General features: G+C 43.3%; 1 protein-coding gene across 8 annotated transcripts in view; it reads right to left on the reverse strand.

The window, feature by feature from the left end:
* Positions 1-26,264, reverse strand: part of LOC139418740 (pleckstrin homology-like domain, family B, member 1a) — an 84,152-nt gene that overhangs the window by 20,941 nt on the left and 36,947 nt on the right. For 5 of the 8 annotated variants that reach the window (XM_071168408.1, XM_071168413.1, XM_071168412.1 and 2 more), the window contains exons 6-10: positions 21,281-22,506; positions 11,438-11,689; positions 9,901-10,083; positions 9,207-9,344; positions 8,660-8,788 (exon numbers count right to left, since the gene is read on the reverse strand). In XM_071168408.1, coding sequence (XP_071024509.1) covers positions 8,660-8,788; positions 9,207-9,344; positions 9,901-10,083; positions 11,438-11,689; positions 21,281-22,506 — 1,928 coding nt within the window. The remainder of the gene's footprint in view (positions 1-8,659; positions 8,789-9,206; positions 9,345-9,900; positions 10,084-11,437; positions 11,690-21,280; positions 22,507-26,264) is intronic. The other 3 variants (XM_071168409.1, XM_071168411.1, XM_071168414.1) reach the window with 1 other exon arrangement.

The following is a 26,264-nucleotide window of genomic DNA, read 5'->3' on the forward strand; positions in this document are numbered from 1 at the left end:
TCATTAGTAAAGTACATTTTTATATGGTATTGCAACATACATAGCAGAAAGGGCACAGTATACTTCTAGGCTACTTCACAATAATTTTTAAAAATACAACAAGCACATGCAAAGCGATACAACTTCCAAAGTCCTGAATGAAGTCCAGTGTCCAAATGTCCTTTCATTCACAGCTTTGATATGCTTGCTCTTTTCCAAGGCAATACATTTAAGCAGTTGCTGGGTACTTTCTGGGTCCCTTTGATATTTTAAGTAGCAATTGAGCACCAATATTGCATTTAAAAGCCTGTTATGTTCAATGAAGTGCCATTTAATATAGACCACATATACAATTATATAAACTTGTTCCAAGATTCAACATTTTGGCATGTCCCTCTGTGTACTCTGTGACTTCTAGGAAATTGATTGATTTAATGAATTGATTTAATGTTTCAATATGGTGAAATATTCATTTTAAAAAATCTAAAGAAACATTAAACATCTAATAGTAAAATCATAGTGGTTTTGGTTCTGCTCTTTTTGGCCATTTTCTGGTGTTTTTTGGTGGAAAACTGAAATGGGTCAATGTAAAAAATAGTTTTTTATTAAGTTGAACACATGCCCTTTCTGACAGAATGTTAAAGTTATGTGAATTAAAACGCCTTCTTTTCATGAAGTTACACTACCCAAAATGGACTCATTTCGTGGAAAGGCCCAGCTCTATTTGTTGAGGATGGGTGATGTTTTGTAAGGGGTTCTGACAGCATGACTGTATGATGTGTTATGATTGTATCTGCTGTACTTCAGGTGTTGCTGTCTGATTGTAGCCCATGGTTTGTTATGACTCTGGAGTCTGTTCTGTTTTGGGGCATCTAGTTCTAGTATTCAAGTTCTAGTGTTCTACAGTTTTCTAGTTGTAGTATTCTAATTCTAGTGGTCAAGTTCTAGTGTTAAATTTCTAGTGTTAAAGTTCTAGGGCTCTATTTTAACAAACCTATCCCAATGGTAAATCTTAGCGCTGGAGGTAGTGTTAGAGGTTCAGGGGGCTGTCAGAAATATTTTAGATATCTTCAGAACCGGAAATATGGGAGTGGTAGCTGGCAGTGGCGCGAAAGGGCTGGGTATTTTATGAATAAACAAGTTGTGGGTGAGTTGAGGCTTGGCCCCTCAACGGCCAATCAAAACGTGCTCCATGGCTAAATAAGTAGCTGCTTCAAGTTGTGTATTTACTGTATTTTATGTATTGCTTTGTCATCAACTCCAATTAAAATGTTAGTCCCATTATAGCCTAGTGGGTTAAATAGCCTGCCCATATTTGCAAAATATGTTGAACATGTTTTCAGTCCACATTGTTCTAATTGCATTTCTTCAATATGGAAATACATTGTTAAACATAGATTATAACATTTGCACTGATATAGTGGCTAGGTCTACTGTACATTGCAGTCTGACATGCCAAACATACTCAATAAGCAAGATTAAATTCACTAGGCTATTGATAAAGCCTAAAAAGACAACGTATAATTCAAAAAAACAAAACAATAACTTGTTTTAAATAGGCTAGGTCTAAATACAGTTACAGGCACCATAACTGCTCCCCATGGGTGTATAATACAGACAAGGCAACTGGATAAAGAGAAAGGCAAATATAGTGTTTTATAGCTATCATGGAACCATCTTACAGATCATATTTGCTCTTCTCCAGAAATAGCAGATGAAATTGCATTGTATTTCAGCCATAAACCCATAGACAGTGAATCGTTCTAATAAGTTTGGTTGTTAAAATCTCTTAGAGCGGAGATCCCGCTAGCGGGATAAAGTTCGACAGCATCCGGTGAAATCGGAGCGCGCCAAATTCAAAATACAAAATCGTAATATTAAACATTCATGACAATAAAAGTGTCATACATGATTCTTTAGCTTAGAATCTTGGTAATCTAACTGCGTTGTCAGATTTCAAAAAGGCTTCACGGCGAAAGCATAGCATTCGATTGACTGAGGACAGCGCCCCACAACAACATCCTTTTCACACCAGCACAGGTGACAAAAAAATCACAAAATAGCGATAAAATAAATCACTTACTTTGACTTACTTACTTTTCCTCTGTTTGCAATCCCAAGGGTCCCAGCTACACAATGAATGGTCGTTTTGTTCGATAAAGTCCTTCTTTATATCCCAAAAACGCTGTTTAGTTGGCGCCATTGAATTCAATAATCCAGTCCTTCAACATGCATACAAAAGATTCCAAAAAGATACCAGCAATTTTTGTCCAAAGTAGTCAAACAATGTTTTTTATTATTCCTCAGGTTGTCTAATATCTAAATTAACGATAATATTTCAGACGGAGATTACTATGTTCAATAGCAAAGGAAAATGTGTGCCCACGTTCACGCGCGCAAAAGACTACATTTGCCCTGGTGCTCAACTTGGAACGACTACAAACACTTCTTCATTTAAAAAAAACAAGCCTAAAACCTTGTATAAAGACTGTTGACATCTAGTGGAAGCCATAGTAACTGCAATCTGGGAGGTGGAAATTAGAATCTTTCAATAGCATTGCATTGGAAGTCATTGTGAGCTCCAAAACAAACAATTCCGGATCAATTCCTCTGGTTTTCGCCTGCTATATCAGTATTGTTATACTCACTGACATTATTGTAACAGTTTTGAAAACTTCAGAGTGTCTGCTATCCAATTCTACAAATTATATGCATATCCTAGCTTCTGGGCTTGAGTAACAGGCAGTTTACTTTGGGCACGTCAGACAGGCGGAAATTCAGGAAACTAGCCTTACTCGCAGAGAGGTTAATGAAATTAAACAAAAAACAATCAATCTGTTTTTAAAACCAACAACAATATTTCTAAATAGGGTAGGGTCAGAAGCATGGTATCATAAATTGCTTCTCTTGTTACATGGCACTGTGTGCACACGTAGGCCTAATGTCTTTATGCATTCATTCGCACAAAATACTAGGCTCCAGTTGTATCCTTGCCGATATGCAAGGCAGATTGTCACAGAAAACTGTCGTTGATATAACATTGTAGGATGACTGAATAGGGGCGTGTCTTTGGTAATCGGACGAGGGGCACTCTTTGAAAACACTAATTTGGCGTGTGCTAACATTTGTCCTATTTCACACATGTACAAGTGTGTATGTAAAGTATACGCATGTGTATGTTGGAAATGTTGTTTGCGTATCCAACATTCCCTGAGATACTCTCGGAGAATGGGGTCACGGCAAGAGTCTGCCATTATCAACGGCTGTCCTGGAACAATAAGGGTTAAGTGACTTACTCACGGTCACAGGGTCAAATTTTCCACAATGTCAGCTCTGGGATTCAAACTAGTGACGTTTCTGTTGCTGGCCGAATGCTCTAACCGCTAGGCTACCTGCTGCCCTAAATGGGGATGGATAGCCTACTTGAACAAGCAAATGCAGGTATGTGAATTGTGAATAATGAGGGCAAAAACTTTTCAAGGCACTCTAAGTACAGTCGTGGCCAAAAGTTTTGAGAATGACACAAATATTAATTTTCACAAAGTCTGCTGCCTCAGTTTGTATGATGGCAATTTGCATATCCTCCAGAATGTTATGAAGAGTGATCAGATGAATTGCAATTAATTGCAAAGTCCCTCTTTGTCATGCAAATGAACTGAATCCAAAAAAACATTTCCACATTTCTACATTTCAGCCTTGCCATAAAAGGACTAGCTGACATCATGTCAGTGATTCGCTCGTTAACACAGGTGTGAGTGTTGTCATGACGTTGGCCTGGGGGTAGGTTTATGACAGTCTAAATACCTCTTCACCCCTTTTTCCCCTCTCTACCCTACTGATGTTACATTTGCAAAACCCTTGGTTAACATAGAGATTCAGAAGGTGGGGGGAAATGAACTATATTCTGGTAATCTGACCAATTGAACATATGCCGTGGTACTTAAAACCTCTTAAGTCTACCCCCTCCTTTTTCGAACATTCTGTTAAAAATCGCGCAACTTTTCAGCGTCCTGCTACTCATGCCAGGAATATAGTATATGCATATGATTAGTATGTGTGGATAGAAAACACTCTGAAGTTTCTAAAACTGGTTAAATCACGGCTGTGACTATAACAGATTGTGTGTTTCATCGAAAAGCGCAAGAAAAACTGCTCTCTGAAAGCTAAAAATAATTTCCATGCGTCACTTTCATGGGTTGTTAAAAGGGCACAAAATTAATTATGGACCTGCATGCAAACCTGCATCCTACAGATTCCACACGATGTCGCCATTGTCGTCATTTTCCAGGGACTTTTTTGTTGGTAAATCCAACTAACTGGATTCAATTTCTTCTGGTCTCAGCCAGGATGTTGTGAGGTGCACATTTTCAGCCATTGATTTGAAGACGAGGAGCTATTGAATACACATCGCACTGTAATCATTTTGATAGATTATAAACGTTTACTAATACCTAAAGTTGGATTAGAAAAGTATTTCGAAGTGTTTTGTGAAAGTTTATCGTCGACTTTTTTAATTTTAAAAAATGACGCTGCGTTTTAAAACAATGTTTTTTTCTGAATCACACAGCTTCCATAGAAAGCTATTTTGGGTATATATGGACCGATTTAAACGAAAAAAAGACCCAATAGTGATGTTTATGGGGCATATAGGAGTGCCAAGAAAGAAGCTCGTCAAAGGTAATGAATGTTTTATATTTTATTTCTGCGTTTTGTGTAGCGCCGGCTTAGCTAAATCTTTGTTTACGTCGCATTCAGGCATTTTGGGGTGTTGCATGCTATCAGATAATAGCTTCTCATGCTTTCGCCGAAAAGCATTTTAAAAATCTGACTTGTTGGCTAGGTTCACAACGAGTGTAGCTTTAATTCAATACCCTGCATGTGCATTTTGATGAACGTTTGAGTTTTAACGAGTACATTTAGCATTTAGCGTAGCGCATTTGCATTTCCAGGTGTCTACTTGAGACATCTGCGTCTCAAGTAGGAGCAAGAAGTTAATGAATATGGTGTCAGTTCGGTGGTCATCGGAGACATTCTCATCAATGATAAGATAACAAACTCTACAGTGGAAAGTCTACACATCAGAGTTATCGGATTCACATGGAATTGTTGTTCAATTTAAATGTTTGAATATGAAATTATTCGTGATGGGATGAATTGTGATTTTAGCTTCTAAAATGTGAGATTTGGGTTTTCATATGGTAGGGCTCTGCTCAATCAGTGGCCCGCCCCTGTGAAGGGACATGGGCTATAAAACTTTTCAAACACGCCCTCCTCTCCCTTCCTATATAAAGCCTTGACGACAATATAACCTACTGTTCTGAGGATGTGAGGACGACGGTCCGATGTCAGAATGGTTCAGATAATAACTACAGAACGAAGCCAACATCAGCGTGAGCTTTGGTTGCAAATAGTATGAACTTTGAACTCTTATTCACTACAGAAGTGATACCTCCTAGCCGTTGAGTTAGCAACAGCAGATGCAAACGAGGGTTAGGAAGGAACAGACAGAGTATCCCGTCTACCACACAACGAAGTTACTACAACGTATACAATTGACCAGCAGAGACATTCTTCAAAGGACAAAGGACTCGGTTGGGCAACACGGCCTTCCATCTACCACCAACATACCGAAGCGCAGCTCAGAGTAAATATTTATTGCATTTTCCTTTTCCAAATGGGCGGTAATTTCGAATGCATAAGATACTGTATTTACGATAGCACAGCTTCTCCCTGTGTCCCTCAGTCTTCCCGCTCTTTCACTCAAACCCAGCCACTTTTCTTTTGTGTAACAAGCTGTCATATCTGTTCTGCCCGCTAGGGACGTTTTCCTTTATGACGTCATTTGTAATCAAGTTATGATTTAATTATGTGTATGTGTGATTAGTTATGTATTTAGTACATAAATAATTAAACGCTATTTTGTATCGCTGATTCAACTTGTTAGCCAGGGTTCGTGCAGATTACCAAGAATTTACAATTTTCAGATGAGACGGAATTAAGATGACGATAAATATTGACTGCTATTGATGTAAAATATTACTAGGTCTTTAAGAGTTTATTCGGAAGATAACAGCTCTATAAATGTTATTTTGTGGTTCCCCGACTATCTAGTTAATTACATTTACATGATTAGCTCAATCAGGTAAAATTTATTACGGATAAATTATTTTATAGAATAGCATGTCATATCACTTAATCTGGCATAGCCAAAGACACGACAGTGTTGACGAGGACAAGGCTGGAGATCACTCTGTCATGCTGATTGAGTTCGAATAACAGACTGGAAGCTTCAAAAGGAGGATGGTGCTTGAAATCATTGTTCTTCCTCTGTCAACCATGGTTACATGCAAGGAAACTATCATCATTGCTTTGCACAAAAAGGGCTTCACAGGCAAGGATATTGCTGCCAGTAAGATTGCACCTAAATCAACCATTTATCGGATCAACAAGAACTTCAAGGAGAGCAGTTCAATTGTTGTAAAGGTATGTAAAGAAGGCTTCAGGGCGCCCAAGAAAGTCCAGCAAGCGCCAGAACCGTCTCCTAAAGTTGATTCAGCTGCAGGATCGGGGCACCACCAGTACAGAGCTTGCTCAGGAATGGCAGCAGGCAGGTGTGAGTGCATCTGCATGCACAGTGAGGTGAAGACTTTTGGAGGATGGCCTGGTGTCAAGAAGGGCAGCAAAGAAGCCACTTCTCTCCAGGAAAAACATCAGGGACAGACTGATATTCTGCAAAAGGTACAGGGATTGGACTGCTGAGGACTGGGGTAAAGTCATTTTCTCTGATGAATCCCCTTTCCGATTGTTTGGGGCATCCAGAAAAAAGCTTGTCCGGAGAAGACAAGGTGAGCGCTACCATCATTCCTGTATCATGCCAACAGTAAAGCATCCTGAGACCATTCATGTGTGGGGTTGCTTCTCAGCCAAGGGAGTGGGCTCACTCACAATTTGGCCTAAGAACACAGGCATGAATAAAAAATGGTACCAACACATCCTTCGAGAGCAACTTATCCCAACCATCCAGGAACAGTTTGGTGACAAACAATGCTTTTTCCAGCATGATGGAGCACCTTGCCATAAGGCAAAAGTGATAACTAAGTGGCTTGGGGAACAAAACATCAATATTTTGGGTCCATGGCCAGGAAACTCCCCAGACCTTAATCCCATTGAGAACTTGTGGTCAATCCTCAAGAGGCGGTGGGCAAACAAAAACCCACAAATTCTGAACTCCAAACATTGATTATGCAAGAATGGGCTGCCATCAGTCAGGATGTGGCCCAGAAGTTAATTGACAGCATACCATGGCAGATTGCAGAGGTCTTGAAAACGAAGGGTCAACACTGCAAATATTGACTCTTTGCATCAACTTCATGTAATTGTCAATAAAAGCCTTTGACACTTATGAAATGCTTGTAATTATACTTCAGTATTCCATAGTAATCTGACAAACATATCTAAAGACACTGAAGCGGCAAACTTTGTGGAAATTAATATTTGTGTCATTCTCAAAACTTTTGGCCACGACAGTAGACCATTTAAAACCCCTTTATTCATAAGCTACTTTTGGCTAATGGCAAGGATAAAAATATGCACCTATGTGATGCTGCTAAACCGGCCTTGATTAAGGGTAGGCTTGGTTTTTAATCAAATTAAACAAAATGGTGGGAAACAAAAAAAAAATGTTTTATGTTTCTAAATACGAGATTCACTGGCGCAAAAAGGTACATCTCTCCTTCCATGGGCACTGTGCGTCATGGCTGGATATGCTGCGCTTCAGCTCTCAAAATCCATGCCATTATACACTGCGTAACCGTTAACAGCTGCTTTTTGTGGGTCTTAAAACTTACAATTAGCACTGCATGAAATGTACACTGTTGTGCTTGGACACACCTCAAAGAACACACCTCAAATATTGCCACCCCTCCCACCTCAGTGCAAGTGAGCTTATGTTAGACAGATAAATTGCCGAACCTGGCATTGTGCTGGAAAATGCCAGTGCGCCAATTTTTAAATGTGAAATTGCAAACTAACGTGCGTTTGACACAGCCAAAAATACAGCCCCTAGTCTTCTAATTCTAGCATTCTAGTTCTAGTGTTCAATTTCTAATGTTCAAGTTCCACTGTTCAAGTTCCACTGTTCAAGTTCCACTGTTCAAGTTCCACTGTTCAAGTTCCACTGTTCAAGTTCCTAGTGTTTTAGTTCCTAGTGTTCTAGTTCCTAGTGATCTATTTCTAGTGTTCTAGTTCTAGTGTTCTAATTCTAGTGGTCTAGTTCTAGTGATCTATTTCTAGTGTTCTAGTTCTAGTGTTCTAGTTCTAGTGTTCTAGTTCTAGTGTTCTAGTTCCAGTGATCTAGTTCCCAGTTTCTAGTTCCAGTGTTCTAGTTCTAGTGTTCTAATTCTAGTGTTCTAGTGATCTATTTCTAGTGTTCTAGTTCTAGTGTTCTAGTTCTAGTGTTCTAGTTCCAGTGATCTAGTTCCCAGTTTCTAGTTCTAGTGTTCTAGTTCTAGTGTTCTAATTCTAGTGTTCTAATTCTAGTGTTCTAATTCTAGTGTTCTAATTCTAGTGTTCAAGTTCTAGTGTTCTAGTTCTAGTGTTCTAGTTCTAGTGTTCTATTTCCTAGTGTTCTATTTCCTAGTGTTCTAGTTCTAGTGGACTAGGGTGTGTGAAGAGCACTGACCCTCCGTAGCTGCTCCTGTAACTGTTCCCTCAGAGATTCAGGACAGTTATGAACCTGGCTCTTCAGCTCACTGTACCCCTCATGAAGTCTCTCCAGCAGCTGCCGCTCAGTAGACACATTAGCCCTCCCCTAGAACACAAACCACATACACACACCATACACACACACCGTACACACACACGCACACACCGTACACACACACGCTCACACATCGTCCCAGGGAGAAACAAAACACACGGCTCAAAACCACGCCATGCAGCCAAGCAGCTTTAAAGAGAGGTCAAAGGCAGTAGGTGAGTGATGGGGTAGGAGGATTAGGGTGCCGGGGGTTAAGGTTGCTAGGCTTCAAGCATCTTTTTGTGTCAAAAGGAAAAAAATAAGCTGAAAAGTGTATAGCTATCAGTACTCAACACACTTGGCCATATAAATTAAGGTTGATCATTGATACTTTGATGTACAACTACTAGTACAAATTCTATGCACACTTGCATGCGTGCACGTGTAGGTAGCTGTGTAGCTGTGTGATCTGTTACTAGACCGGTCCTACCTTGTCTTTCTCCCTCTGGGTGGCCCTGTCCAGCTGGCTGAGTTTAGACTGGAGCTGAGAGATGATCTCTGTCTCTGCCTCGACCTGCTCCTGCTCAGCCTGCCTCTCCCCCTGCAGCAGAGCCCTCTCCATCTCCGCCTAGGAGGGACAGACAGGCAAACAAGACAACAGTGCTTAGTTTACAGTAACTCGGCCTAGACTCACAAAGAGCAAGTAGAAGCACAGCGGCAAGAAACCTGGAGAGGAACCAGACTCTAAAGTCCATCCTTAGCTGGCTGTATCAGGTAGAAGTTACTTCTCTTTTTCCTGTTACACACAAGTGACTTGCCTAATTAAATAAAGTAAAATATATATATATAAAGTTTGTAATAAAAAAGTGGGGTCACGGCCAGGGTCGTCATTGTATTGCACCCCTGAAGCAATTAAGGTTCAGCGCCTTGCTCAAAGGGCACAGCAAAATTATTATTTTTAAATGTTTGTTAGCTCCGGAATTCGAATCAGCCAACTTTTGGTTACCGACTCACAACGCTCTAACCTCCCGCAAAGTTAAGATTTAGTTTTGATTAAGTTGGTGGCAGCTCAGTTGCCACTAGTTTAAGTGTTACAAATCACTTTATTTTAACAGTGCACTTACAACTGGAGAGTAGTGCAGTGCTTACGGGAAATGGACAAGGGTTGCTGTTTGTTAACCTACCTCCTGTCTGGACTCCTGTAGCTGCTGCTCCAGCTCTGTGACTCTGTGTTTCAGCTTATCCACCCTGGACAGAACCCTGGTCCTCTCCTCCTCCAGGTACTGCTGCTCCTGACGCCCAGACACACCTGATCCTGATCCTAACCTTGACACACCCAGACCTAACCCTGACCCTGAGTCTTCCTGCTGGATAAAGCACACATGCACCAATGTGAGTACTTACATAATAAAAGAGAACATTCAGAGAACACTGAGCCGCCGACATGGGCCCATGCCACTCACGAGGAATCACGAGGACTCCTGATCGCTGTGGCCGACGTGAGTAAAACATTTAAGTGTGTTAATAACCCCTCGCAAGACTGCATCCCAAGCCACACCCTTAGAGCATATGCCAACCAGCTGGCTATATTGTTTACGGACATGTTCAATCTCTCCCTACCCCAGTCTGTTATCCCCACTTACTTCAAAATGTCCACCATTGTTCCTGTACCCAAGTTAACTGAGTGAGTGAGTATCCCCTCATAGCAGTCACTTATGTCATCATAAAGTGCTTTGATAGGCTAGTTAAGGATAATATCACCTCCACCTTACCCGACACCCTAAACCCACTACAATTTCCATACCGCCCAATTGTTAAACAGATTATGTAATCGCCATTGCACTGCACACTGCAATATCCCACCTGGAAGAAGGATTACCAATGTAAGAATGCTGTTCATCAACTACAGCTCACCCTTCAACACCATAGTGCCCTCCAAGCTCATCACCAAGCCTTGGGCCCTGGGTCTGAAACTCTTTCTGTGCAACTGGGTCTTAGACTTTCTGATGGGCCAACCCCAGGTGGTGAAGTTAGGCAACAACACCCCTGCCACACTGATCCTCAACACGGGGGTCCCACACGGGTGTGTGCTCAGCCCCCTCCTGTACTCCCTGTTCACCCATGACTGTGTGGCCACGCACGTCTTCAACTCAATCATCAAGTTTGCTGACGACACCACAGCCTTATTACCAACAACGACAAGACAGCCTACAGGAAGGAGGTGAGAGTCCTGGCAGCGTGGTACCATGAATATGACCTCTCCCTCAACGTCAACAAAATGAAGGTGCTGATCGTGGACTACAGGACACAGTAGAGAGAGCACGTTGGTGTGAAGGGATCCACAACGACAGGGCCGTAGTGGAGAGGGTCAAAAGCTTCAAGTCCATCGGCGTGCACATCACTGAGGACCTGAAATGGTCCCTTCACACCGACAGTGTGGTGAAGAAGGCGCAACAATGCCTCTTCAACTTCAGGAGGCTGAAGAAATTCTACTTGGCCCCTAAGACCTTCACAAACGTCTACAGATGCACCGTCAGGAGCATCCTGTCGGTCTGTATTACCACATGGTACGGCAATTGCACCGTCTGAGAATGAGTGTGTGCGTGTGTTTGTCTGCTTGAGCATGCATGTGTGCTTGTGTGTGTGAGTGCCTGCGTTGTGTGTGTGAGTGCCTGCGTCGCGTGTGTGTGTTTGTTTGTGCGTGCGTGTATTTTTTCTCACCTCCTGGTGAGTGCTCTCTGTGCTGCTGGACTCCTCTCTCTGGTTCTCCTCGTCACTCTCTCTCTGCCTCTGAGTCACTCCTCCTCGCTGAGTCGCCCCACCACCTGTCTCTGTACAGGGTCTCTCTCTAGAGCCCCCCTCCCCTGGTCCAGGGAAGTGCCCTGTTGTACTCCCTGTCTCACCACCCAGACACTGGGGAGAGTTGGTGTACTCCGCACACAGGCTAAGGATGGTCTCCAACCTCTGTCGCTCCTACACACACATCCACACGCACATGCGCGCACACACACACACACAGAGCAAAGTGGTAAGAAGGCCTATAAACCACACAATGACACAGCTCAGATTGCCTCTAAAATTGTCCTTGTGTGACATTGTCCCGTCCAGGCAGCTGTCTCAGAGCCATCGGCTGTTCCTATTGGCTGACTGTAACCAGACACCAGAAGTGACGGAACAGGCATGAGCATAACTGTCCCTTTACAGGGGTCCTCTAGCCATCATGCCAGACTCATACTGTATAGGCTAGGTCTGTATTTTGATATAGAACAGGGAAAGTGTTCAACTTTCTCTCTGGCCCCAACCAGGCTAGAGCTTTCTTCTTCTAAATCACATATATTTTAGACTTCCATAGAGCACTATTCTAGCTGCTTGACCACCTCTTAGGAAACAGATATGTTGAGAGCACCTAAGCTAAACCTAACTAACATTAACTCACATATACACCAACCAAATAAAGGTGTAAACCAATGCACCTACTTCCAGTACAAATATACAGATACGCACACACTCAATATAGACACATTAAGTAACACAAACAAAAACACAGCTATCACACACACACACACACACACACACACACACACACACACACACACACACACACACACACACGATGCTACCATCATTCCCTTAGTACCCCCTGCTGCTACCCATTTTGTGACCCCATCAGTGTCTTCAGCCGACCTTTCACCTCTGACCTCACCATCTGCTGCAGTCATTTACCCTCACATGTATCTCCACTCTGCCCCACTACACTGTGTACCACACACAGTACATATAGTCTGTATAGTTAAACAAACATCACTTGTTAGGGGGTGCTGAGCTTGCTGAAGAAAACTTTGATTCAAATGTTGTGTATTTACTAGACTGATTAAAGGTATCTAGTGAAGTAATCGTGTATGTAGGTCCTACTTCATTTCTACCATATACATATGGCCTCTAGTCTGCCTGTAGAGCAGCCAGGTTGGCAGTACCATTGGAAGGACATGCCACCCATGCCTCCCATTACTCCACACCATTCAGGCCAGAGAAGCTAGGCTAAATGATAATAGTGGAATGAGATGACAGACACCACAGCTCACCATGACCTGCAAACAGGTTGATGGAGTCATGCAATGTATTCACACGTACTGCTATGTATTGTCACTCTGCATATAACAAATTGAATCATACTGCACCTACAAAGTACAACTCGGTATAGGTACATTTGTAGATATTATGATTATTACGGTATATTATTTTGTCAAAACTCTTGGCAAACAGCTAAAATCATATGAACCCATGACCACTGTTGCCCAGACTGAAAAGGGATTTCAAATCAATACAGGCATATTGTAAAAGGCCAACTCTTGTGAAAAGAGGTGTCAGAATCAGCATTTAGAGCCATATACATAGCTGTGTCTTAAGTCTACAACATGAGGGTCAGAATAGGGTACTTAACGCTGTGTGTGTGTGTGTGTATGTGTGTGTGTGTGTGTGTGTGTGTGTGTGTGTGTGTGTGTGTGTGTGTGTGTGTAAACAACACTGTGACTGAAACAAAAGAACAAATGTCTCATGCCACCCACCCACTAATGACCCGTGTAACATGTTTGTGAAACCACCAGGGAGGAAATGCACAAGAGAGTGAGAGAAAAGCCTGTGAATGCCCAACTATAATATACTTTCTAAGTATCTACAAACATTCAGACATTCCTTATGGCTTAGCGTGGAACACTCAGCCTTTTTGTCAGGATATTACATATTTTGATTGCATTTACATAGGGTCCTACAGTCAAATTCCTTAAGACTGGATTCAGAGTTTAACAACAGCAACAAGACGCCCAAATGTTGTTCAGTGGAACAGTGAGAAAGGTAACTGCCAGTTTGTTCTTTGTGTCATTCATTCCAGTCTTGGAAGAAGGATCTGTTAATCCCAAAGTGAATATGATAAAAATTTAAAAAGGAGATGTCGGCAGTCAGTCTACCAAAGCACCACAGCATGACACAAAGAGAGCAGGCTGAACTGACATCACTATATCTAGTAACAGGTACAATTAATAACCTTCCTAGCACAAGTTAATCCTACTCTAAAAAATCCTCCACGTTTGTAGGTTCAAGGATATGGTACTTGGTTGCCCCCTGATGGTGAGTAGCCTAAACTACAAACAGTTCCAAAGGCAACAACAGTCAAACAGCCAGGGTAGGCCGGGGTAAACCAGGAACAGATACAGATACAGTACAAAGGTATGGGCCTCTGATAATGACCTAAATCTACAACGGAAACCAATCTCTATCTATGGCTCTGCTGGAAACTGGATATCTTTGAGTTAGTTAAAACTGTTGAGTGAGCGGACTTGTCTTTCAGACTGGCTCTATTTTCAGTCAGCGCTGTGACTGTACAGTCAAATTGCTGTGGTCTGAGGGTCTTTTTCCATTTTAGCAATTCAATTTCTATGGGCTGCTCTGCCCCTACTCTTTCTGGGAATTAGACCACAGATACACCATGACCCACATTACCTCACTGACAGCACATGACAGGAGAGAGGACAACATAAAAGCTCTCTCTCTCTCTCTCGCTCTGATCCTTTTAGCTTTGTTATCTTATCCTTCTCCCCGCATTTTTCTTTATCTCTCTTACTCATAAAATAACATTATGAGGATAAGTGTAATCCTGTGTAAAGAATTTGGATATCTGATCAACTCGCGATTACATACACATGCATGTACACACAGACACACACACAGACACAGAAACACAGATAGACAGTCCATCAGCACCGTAGCAGATGGGTATTGGCTAGCATGCTAGCAGAAACCTGTAAACTTCCAGTCATTGCGCTAACACTAGTTAGCAATTGCGCTAGTGCTAGTTAGCAACTCCCTTCACACAGCACGTAGAGACATACAAATGGCATTCCCGAGTTTATCTGACTCATTGCCAAAATCCGGAAGTATTCCTTTAAGATCTCCTGTTGCCTATTTTTTTTTATCATGCTCCGGATCGCATAGAGCAAAATACTTGAAATAGCTTATCTACTGTGAAGTAGTTCCAATTAAATGAGAGATGGGACGAATAGTATCCTTGTTGTATCAAATCAAACTTTATTTGTCACATGCGACGAATACAACAGGTGTAGTAGACCTTAGAGTGAAATGCTTACTTACAAGCCCTTAACCAACACTGCAAACAACACTGTTTAAAGAAAATATAGATAAGAAAATATTTACTAAATAAAGTAAAAAATGTAATTACATTTTTAAAAAGAACAATAGAATAACAATAATGAAGCTAAACTAAGCAAAAAAAGAAACGTCCTCTCCCTGTCCACTGCGTTTATTTTCAGCAAACTTGTGTAAATATTTGTATGAACATAACAAGATTCAAAAACTGAGACATAAACTGAACAAGATCCACAGACAATGTGACTAACAGAAATGGAATAATGTGTCCAATGGGGGAGTCAAAATCAAAAGTAACAGTCAGTATCTGGTGTGGCAACCGGCTGCATTATGTACTGCAGTGCATCTCCTCCTCATGGACTGTACCAGATTTGCCACTTCTTGCTGTGAGATGTTACCCCACTCTTCCACCAAGGCACCTGCAAGTTTCCAGACATTTCTGGGGGAATGGCCCTAGCCCTCACCCTCCGATCCAACAGGTCCCAGATGTGCTCAATGGGATTGAGATCTGGGCTCTTTGCTGGCAATGGCAGAACATTGACATTCCTGTCTTGCAGGAAATCACGCACAGAACGAGCAGTATGGCTGGTGGCATTGTCATGCTGGAGGGTCATGTTAGGATGAGCCTGCAGGAAGGGTACCACATGAGGAAGGAGGATGTCTTCCCTGTAACACACAGCATTGAGATTGCTTGCAATAACAACAAGCTCAGTCCGATGATGCTGTGACACACCGCCGCAGACCATGACGGACCCTCTACCTCCAAATCGATCCTGCTCCAGAGTACAGGCCTCGTTATAACACTCTTATAACATTCCTTTAATGATAAATGCGAATCCGACAATCACCCCTGGTGAGACAAAACCGCGACTCATCAGCACTTTTTGCCAGTCCTGTCTGGTCCAGCGACGGTAGGTTTGTGCCCATAGGCGACATTGTTGCCGGTGATGTCTGGTGAGGACCTGCCTTACAACAGGCCTACAAGCCCTCAGTCCAGCCTCTCTCAGCCTATTGCGGACAGTCTGAGCACTGATGGAGGGACGGTGCGTTCCTGATGTACCTCGGTCAGTTGTTGTTGCCATCCTGTACCTGTCCCGCAGGTGTGATATTCGGAAGTACCGATCCTGTGCAGGTATTGTTACACGTGGTCTGCCACTGCGAGGACGATCAGCTGTCCGTCCAGTCTCCCTGTACGGACATTGCAATTTATTGCCCTGGCCATATCTGCTGTCCTCATGCCTCCTTGCAGCATGCCTAAAGCACGTTCACGCAGATGAGCAGGGACCCTGGGCATCTTTCTTTTGGTGTTTTTCAGAGTCAGTAGAAAGGCCTCTTTATAGTGTCCTAAGTTTTCACAACTGTGACCTTAATTGCCTACCGTCTGTAAGCTGTTCGTGTCTTATCGACCGTTCCACAGATGCATGTTCATTAATTGTTTATGGTTCATTGAACAAGCATGGGAAACAGTGTTTAAACCCTTTACAATGAAGATCTGTGAAGTAATTTGGATTTTAAGAATTATCTTTGAAAGACAGGGCCGTTTCCTTTTCTGCTGAGTTTATATACATAGGGTACCGTTACCGAGTCAATTTGCGAGGGTACAGGTTAGTTGAGGTAATTTGTACATGTAGGTAGGGGTAAAGTGACTATGCATAGAGAGTAAACAGCTTGTAAATCTGAAAAAGCTGGCATTAACATTTCAGCCACAATATATTCAAATCAATAGCTGTTCGATTTTATATTTAATGTTTAATATCATTTATTTATATTTTTTTCCGCTCCTGGGAATGAATAAACAAAGGGGGAAAATGACCCAATTACGCCATTAAATCAAATGATTATTTTTTCATTCTTTCTCTCAGTGTAAAAAGAAGTGGGGGGGTGTCAGTGCAAATAGTCTGGGTGGCCATTTGATTAATTGTTCAGCAGTCTTACGGCTTGTGGTTAGAAGCTGTTAAGGAGCCTTTTGGACATAGACTTGGCGCTCCAGTACCGCTTGCCTTGCGGTAGCAAAGAACAGTCTATGACTTGGGTGACTGGAATCTTTGACAATTTTTTGTGCCTTCCTCTGACACCGCCTAATATATGCAGTAGGTCCTGGATAGCAGGAAGCTTGGCCCCAGTGATGTACTAGGCTGTACGCACTACCCTCTGTAGCGTCTTAAGGTCGGATGCCGAACAGTTTCTCTCAATGGTGCAGCTGTATAACTTTTTGAGGATCTGGGGACCCATGCCAAATATTTTCTGTCTCCTGAGGGGGAAAAGGCGACCCGCTCCACTACAACCCTGTCAATGTGAATTGGGTGTGTTCGGCCCTCCTTTTCCTGTAGTCCAAGATCATCTCCTTTGTCTTACTCACGTTGAGGGAGAGGTTGTTGTCCTGGCACCACACTGCCAGGTCTCTGACCTAATACCTATAGGCTATCTCATTGTTGTCAGTGATCAGGCTTACCACCTTTGTGTCTTCAGCAACTTAATGATGGTGTTGGAGTCATGCTTGGCCACACAGTCGTGGGTGAACAGGGAGTACAGGAGGGGACTAAGCACGCACCCCGGAGGGGACCCCGTGTTGAGGTTCACACTTCCCTCTGCAACTGGATCGTGGACTTCCTGAAAGCAGGTGGTGAGGATAGGCAACAACACCTCCGCCACGCTGACCATCAACACGGGGGTCCCTCAGGGGCGTGTGCTTAATCCCCTCATGAACTCCCTGTTCACCTACGACTGTGTGGCCACGCACGACTCCAACACCATCTTCAAGTTTGCTGACAACACAATATTGGTAGGACTGATAACCAATGGCAATGAGACAGCCTACAGGGTTGTAGAACAGATTTTTTTTTGCTGATTTATTAAAGTCTCTAACACCATTTTTACAACATTGTATGATGCAAGGATGCCACATTACAAAATAAAAAGCATTACTATCTTTTTTTACCATAGAGAACCAGACAAAAATTAGTATACACTCTGCCTATTGGCTTTTTTGCATATCTGAAAATACAACACTCCCCTTTTAAGGCTCTCCTGGAGGATTGTTGGCCACCCTTAGTAGCCTATAAAATATTGCAATATAACAATTAAAACCACATGCTTTTTATGTCTTTATAAAATAATTCCCTCCAGGGCTCGAAATTTTAAGAGCATCCTACTTCCCTGGGAAGATGAAAAATATGTCTACGGTACAAAACAGACTCGAACAGATCTGGGATGGCATACAACCACTGCACATAAACTATGAGCTATGAGGCTGACCATTTAGCTTACAATGTTGATAAAGTTGTATTTCCTTATATTATAAGCTCAACAATACGCACATTAAAAATCCTACAATGTGATTTCCTGGATTTTTTTTCTCATTTTGTCTGTCATAGTTGAAGTGTACCTATGATGAAAATTACAGGCCTCTCTCATCTTTTTAAGTGGGAGAACTTGCACAATTGGTGGCTGACTAAATACTTTTTTGCCCCACTGTATTATTTTATTTGAAACCATCACAGTCAGAAAAGGTGAGGAATTTATTCTGTAAATGTTAATGGAAATTAATATGGAATATATTCCTATTTGTAATTATTTTCGATTGCAAAGAAAAAAGAAAAAGATTTTAGCTCATTTCGCTAACGGCAAATGTTTGCATCTTGTTACTATATTTTCCTTTTTTATGCATAAGGGTGTCATCATATAACCTATTTTCACAAAATACATGCTTGTAATGCAAAACTTCAACCACTAGATATTGTGTGTAGGCATTGTCTAAAGTTTGTGGTAAGATAAGCACTTTCTCATGTCAAATTCCGTTTTTTATAAACGCCAACTTTTGCGTGAAAATTGACACACAAGTTTTGGGGTATATTTTGTACGTATGCAAAGTTTATAAATGAGGCCCCTGACACATTCCCTCCCAACTCACAGCTCTGACCAGACTGACCTTTCTTCCATACATGCTAACACTCTGCCCCCTCTCTGGCTCTCTCCCATGCTTATTGCAAAATGCTGTCAATAACTGTCCTGTTTGTTCCCAGAGACTTCTTGGCTCCAGAAATAGCCCCCCCCCCCCATGGTCTCATCAGCTGCTATCTGCCAGGAGCATGAACCCAGAGCTACTGGAGTGGTGTGTGTGTGTGTGTGTGTGTGTGGTGTGTGGTGTGTGGTGTGTGGTGTGTGTGTGTGTGTGTGTGTGTGTGTGTGTGTGTGTGTGTGTGTGTGTGTGTGTGTGTGTGTGTGTGTGGTGTGTGTGTGTGTGTGTGTGTGTGTGTGTGCGCGCGCATGTGTGCGTGTGTTTGCATGGTGACTGAGCCACCATGCCCCTGGGCTCAGTCAGAGGTGTGTGCCCCAAATGGCACCCTATTCCCTGAAAGTGAGCTACCTTTGACCAGGGCCCATAGAGCTCTGGTCCAAAGTAGTGCACTATATACAGTGGGCTCCAAAATTACTGGCACCCCTGACTGGCAATGCACAAACAATACTTCAAAAATATAAACAATATAATTATAGAGACTCAAAACTCAAAATATCAACATGTGAGAAATACTGTACTTTATACTGTACTTCATACATTTTTCAATGGAACCAACCAAAATCACACAATTATTTAATACAAAATCAATTTCACCAAAATCAAGGATTCATAATTATTGGCACTCCTCATTTAGTACTCAGTGCAACCACCTCTGGCAAGGATAAAGGTCTTTCCTGTAATGTTTGACAAGGTTAAGGAACACATTTGGAGGGGTTTTGGACCCTTTCTCTATTCAGATCCTTTCAAGATCCTTCCCATTTTGGGGTTTGCGCTTATTAACTGCCCTCTTCAAACCAGCCCACAGGTTTTCGATTGGATTGAGGTCCAGCGACTGAGATGGCCATGGCAGAACATAAATTTTGTTGACACAGAACCATTTCTGTGTGGATCTTGAGGTATGTTCGGGGTCATTGTCTTGTTGGAAAATCCACCTACGGCCAAGTCACAGCCTTCTGGCAGAGGCAACCTGACTGTCAGCCAAAATTGACTGGTACTTGGTGGTATTCATTATGCCATCAATCTTAATCAGTGCCCCTGGAGATCTGGAATTAAAACAGCCCCAAAACATATTTGATCCACCACCATATTTTATCGTGGGTATGAGGTGCCTCTCCTGGAATGCATCTCTGTTTCGATGCCAAACATGCCGATGCTGTATCTGACCAAAACGTTCAATTGTGGTCTCATCTGACCAGATCACCTTCTTCCAGTCATAATTTAAATGACGTTTAGGAAACTCCAAGCACTTGCATCTGTCTGTGTCTTGGGGTCAGAAAGGGCTTTCTTCTGGCAACCCTTCCAAAGAGCCTATCTGATGGTGCTTTTTTAAACCTGGTGACCCCAAGACGCCACCAAGGCCTGCAATTCTTTCACAGTGATTCTTGGGGATTTTGTTGCTTCTCTCACCATCCTCCTCCCTATCCTTGCGTCTTCTACCCGTGAGGTTCTCAACTGTTCCTTATCTTTTGATTTTTTTAAATAATTGCCCTGACAGTGCTCAGTGGTATATTCAATTGTTTGTGGATCTTCTTGTAGCCACTACCAGATTTATGAAGGTCTACGACCATCTGTCTCTTTTGAACTGCCAGTTCTTTTGTTTTCTTCATGGTGTTGGATGTTGAAGGGATATTGCATGCATGTTACCTCATTTGTATACCCTAGTGAAACAGGAAGGGATGTAATGGCTCAATATAGTTCCTTAAGACTAAGATAAACATAAATAAGTGGAATTTAATTCCTGGTGTAATTTTGGTAGATGTTTACAATTTACAATAATGTTGATAGATGTTTACAATAATCTTTAAGAGTGCCATTAATTGTGAAACCTTGATGTAGAGGATATAGATGTTTAATTAAATCAATAAATTATTTTGGTGGATTCCATTGAAACATCAATAAAGTACACTATTTCTCACATGTTGGTATTTTGAGTTTCTCTCTGTAATTATATTATTTATATTTTTTTTAAGTATTGTTTGTGCATTGCCAGTCAGGGGTGCCAGTAATTTTGGAGCCCACTGTAGGGAATAGGGTGTCATTTGGGATGCAATCAGAGTGACATGCTTGTGTAAATTCCTTAGGGAGTCTGAAAGTCCATGTGCTGAGGGCGTGGGTGTCTCCCTGACTGCTATATATATCCAACACAGGAGCGGGGGTGCAGCAGTCAATTTCAAGGCAAGCTTCCTCTAGACTGTAACACCCACCCAGCACATATAGACACCACCTCCTCTTTATAGAACTAGACTCCTCTGAGCACATATAGCCGCCCACCTCCACACACACACACACACACACACACACACACACACACACACACACACACACACACACACACACACACACACACACACACACACACACACACACACACACACCTGAATACTCACCAGCTTCTCCATCTCCTGCTCGCGGAGTCTCTCCTCTCTCTGCCAGCGGTGGTACTCCAGCAGCTCATCCTCGTTGTCACTGATCTCTGAGATGCTGTTCTTGCGTTCCCGGGTCCGGGGCCGTAAAGGCCCCTTGGGGTCCCTAGATGCTCCAGCTGGGTCCCTGGTGGCCCCAGCACTACCAGACTTCTTCCTCTGTCCCTGGGGGCTCGTGAGAGGAGAGGGCCCAGTTCCTGTCCCAGAACCAGACAGAGAGCCCAAGGCTGGGGTAATGGCGATACCCGGGCTGCCCTTCTGCTGCCTGCCTCCCCCGGAGGTGGGAGAGGGACTCCTGGCTCGCAGCCCCCTATCCTGGAGGGAGCCCTGTGCTGGAGAAGCCCCTCTACGAGACATGGAGGGGCTGGGAGGGGGTAGCTCCCTCAGGCTGGAGGGTCCAGAGGGCTCTGGGGTCCTACGTGTCTGCTGAGGGCTGTCTGTGTGGGACTGGGCCTGGAAGAGGTGCTGGGGGCTGGGAGGACGAGAGCCTAAGCCACCCACCCTCACCCTAGGGCTGGAGGGGGCCGTGGATGCCTGACATCCAGAGAACTTAGAGTTTAGTCTGGCGCTGGAGACTGGGATATGGGATGGTCCATGTACTGCTCTAGGAGTCTCTGAACTGCCTACTGGGCTGTCTTGACCCACACCTCTACGGGAAGCAGTGGGGCTTGGCAAGGACTCCGCTAGGGCCCTCCTCAGAGGCCTGGGGCTCTCCGGGACCCTCTGCACATCAGCAGGTCCACTGTAGCCCCCAGGAGGGGTGGTACGTGGCTGGGTGACAGGGGTCTGGGTGGTGAGGGTGTAGCTGGAGGAGCGGGCAGGCACTGGAGGAGTATCAGGCCCTGGAAAAGCATCACTACTGGCAGCCGACAGAGGAGAGGAGAGCGGGGAGAAGGGGCCGGGTGGGGAGGCGTTCTCATAGCTGGAGCCCATGGACATGGCCCCAGGGCTGGTGGGAGGGTAGAGCAGGTAACGTCCTCCCCCATTCAGCATGGGGGAGAGGGGGGACTGAGGGATGGGGTGGTGGGCCAGCTTCCCGGAGGACTGGGGGTCATCCATCACCAGAGAGTCCATGATGTCCTGGAGGTCCCTCTCTATGGTGCTGGTCAGGGGGCCTGGGTGTGGGCCAGAGCCGGAACGGGTCCTCTCATCCTCAGGCTGGTGGTTCCCATTCAGCACCATGTGGGAGTCTATGGTAAGACAGGAAAAGGAACCTGTCAGTGTTTTAAAGGTATATACTGTATGTTTCTAAAGTAGTCTACACACATCAACAATGACTGAGAGACAGACAGACGGACACACCCAAAAGTATTTTATAGCCTACTAAAACATCCAGTACTGTATATAGGCTACTGTGGCAACACCCTGTGTGTGTTGTAAGTTTTGTTTCTCAGCTGTGTGTGCTGTAATCCTATAGGGATCTGGGGCTGCTAAATTTAAACACTCTCTACTTCAATCTCACTGGGCCCAGACAGGAAAGTGTGGTTCTCACTCACACTCTCACACACACACACACACATACACACACACACGATCGGGTGTGGCTCTCAGACCAGCTGCAGCACTAAGGTCAGAGGAGAATGGACTCTCAGTCAGCACCACCCACAGCACAGGCCAAGAGACATCATCAGCACAGGGCCAGAATTAAGACACAATAAAGTGTATAGAGGCTACAAAAAGTCCCTATAGTATAAGTAAGGCATAAATGCCGACATTCTGTACATTACCTTAGGAATAATGGACAACACAGTGGGACAATTCGGAGTGGAGTCCCTCCGCAGAGTTCATTATTTCCAAGGTAATGTACAGTGTGGAGGGATTTATCCCGCTTATACGATTGCAAGGAGTCGCCAACAGAGATGGTCGCCTTGCTTCAGGTCCTTAGGAAACTATGCAGTGATTGTTTTTTTTATATATTATTTCTTACATTGTTAGCACCAGAAATCACCAGGAAATCTCAAGTGTTATTCCATACAGCCGAGAATAACTATTGGATATAAAAGTAATGACAACTTACCAACATTACAACCAAGAATATGTCTTTCCTGAAGCGGATCCTTTGTTAGGACCTCCACACTGGACATGAGATCTTATCCCGGAGGCCGACCCAAAACAGGAGAGGCAGCCGGAGCGGTGTACTGGTCACACTCAGAAGGAGAGCACACCATCCACCGCTCCCGAGCATGTCCAATCTCTAGATAACAAGGTGGACGAAATTAGGGCACGAGTTGCCTTCCAGAGAGACATGGCTCACTCGGGATATGTTGTCAGAGTTGTTACAGGCACCCGGTTTCTTCATGTATCAAGCCGACAGAAACAAATATCTCTCTGGTAAGAAGAAGGGAATCGGGTGTATGATTAACGACTCATGGTGTAATCACACCAACATACAGGAACTTAAGTCCGTTTGTTCACCTGACCTAGAACTCCTTACAATCAATGCCGACTGCATTATCTTCCAAGAGAATTATCTTCGATTATAGTCACAGCCGTATATATCCACCCCCCAAGCAGACACCTCGTCGGCCCTGAAAGAACTTCACTGGACTCTATGTAAACTGGAAACCATACATCCTGAGGCTGCATTTATTGTAGCCGGGATTTTAACAAAGCTAACCTGAGAACGAGACTTCCTAAATTCTATCACCATATCGAATGCGTGACACGTACTGCTAGCATTCTGGATCATTAATACTCTAACTTCCGCGATGCATACAAAGTCCTGCCCTGCCTTCGGCAAATCTGACCATGACTCCATTTTGTTGCTCCCAGCCTATAGACAGAAACTAAAACAGGAAACGCCCGTGCTCAGGTCCGTCCAACGCTGGTCTGACCAATCGGATTCCTTCGATCGCGTGGACTGGGATATGTTCTGGATAACCTCAGACAAAAACATTGATGCATACGCTGACTCGGTGCCCGAGTTTATTAGCAAGTGCATCGGAGATGTCGTACCCACTGTGACTTTTTAAAACATTTCCTAACCAGAAACCATGGATTGATGGCAGCATTCACGCAAAACTGAAAGAGCAAACCACCGCTTTCAAACATGGCAAGGCGACTAGAAACATGACCGAATACAAAGAGTGCAGCTATTCCTTCCGCAAGGCAATGAAACAAGCAAAGCGTTAGCATAGAGACAAAGTAGAGTCGCAATTCAATAGCTCAAACAGTGTATGTGGCAGGGTCTACAGTCAATCACGGATTACAAAAAGAAAACCAGCCCCGTCGCAGACATCGATGTCTTGCTTCCAGACAAATTAAACAACTTCTTTGCTCGCTTTGAGGACAATACAGTGCCACTGACATGGCCCGCTACCAAAGCCCATGGGATCTCCTTCTCCGTGGCCAACGTGAGTAAAACATTTCAAATGTGTTAACCCTCGCAAGGCTGCCGGCCCAGACAGCATCAATAGCCGCGTCCTCAGAGCATGCGCAGACCAGCTGCCTGGTGTGTTTACGGACATATTCAATCAATCCCTATCCAAGTCTGTTGTCCCCACATGCCTCAAGATGGCCACCATTGTTCCTGTTCCCAAGAAAGCTAAGGTAACTGAACTAAATGACTACTGCCCCGTTGCACTCACTTCTGTCATCATGAAGTGCTTTGAGAGACTAGTCAAGGAGCATATCACCTCCACCCTACCTGAGACACAGGCGTTTTAAAACAGAAAAGTCAAAGTTGGTACTTTTTACCTAGACACACTCCAATTTGCTTACCGCCCCAATAGGTCCACAGACGGCGAGGTCAGTACAGGTGCATCAAAGCTGGGACCGAGAGACTGAAAAACAGCTTCTCTCTCAAGGCCATCAGACTGTTAAACAGCCATCACTAACATAGAGAGGCTGCTGTCAACATACAGACTCAAATCTCTGGCCACTTTAATAAATGGACTTAATGAAGGTATCACTAGTCACCTTAAATATCCTACATTACTCATCTCATATGTATATACTGTTCTAAACCATCTACTGCATCTTGCCTATGCCTATCATTAGTCACATCATAACACCACTTTAATAATGTTTACATATCCGACATCACTCATCTCATATTTATATACTGCACTATACCATCTACTGCATCTTGCCTATGCCGCACAGCCATCGCTCATCCATATATTTATATGTACATATTCTTATTCATCCCTTACACTCGTTAGATATTACTGCCTTGTCGGAACTCGAAGCACAAGCATTTCGCTACACTCGCATTAACATCTGCCACCAATAAAATGTTATTTGATTATACCACAGCTGCCAAAGAAACAATACTAAAGCACACATTTACTGGAATAGAAATTACATATTTTCATTGATATTTTCATTTTGATAAGTAAATTCATACATGCCAGAGACGTGACCCAGTCTTTCATTATTTTTGTTCTATATCTATGGATCCAGTCGTTTGTTTCGAACACTATGCATGCTTGCTAAGGTTCTTCACTCATCAAAGTAGCACATCCCTTGATTGCACAAGTGGGACTATTTGACAGCACTAGCGCCAGCTAGTTTGTAGGCTTATAAGGCTTAGCTATTTACAGTGTAGATGATGGCATACAAAATGTATTGCATTAATATAACAAGAGCAGTGTGTTTGTTTCTCTTTTCTTTTAAGTTATTGCATTGTGTCCAACACACCTGCAACAAGATAACTCAGATCTGTGATAGTTTTTTTAAGACTAAGCCTATAATAATGGCATAAAAAATATGTTCCATCAATGTAAAACATTTGTTTTGTTTTTACAAAAACACAAGTAAAAAAAAGATGACAATAATTGAATTAGTTGTTAGTGATGTTAGTGAGTTAGCGCTTAACCAGTTTAGCTTGCTAGGTTCTTCAGAACTAGCTGTATTGCCAGCTACTTTTTGAAATTAAATTTGACGCTGCTGGTGAAGTAGGACATCCTCAAGCCGCTGAACGACTCATCTCTTGTCATGATGGTCC

The sequence above is a fragment of the Oncorhynchus clarkii genome, chromosome 10 (genome assembly GCF_045791955.1).
Source record: "Oncorhynchus clarkii lewisi isolate Uvic-CL-2024 chromosome 10, UVic_Ocla_1.0, whole genome shotgun sequence".
Taxonomy (NCBI): Eukaryota; Metazoa; Chordata; class Actinopteri; order Salmoniformes; family Salmonidae; genus Oncorhynchus; species Oncorhynchus clarkii.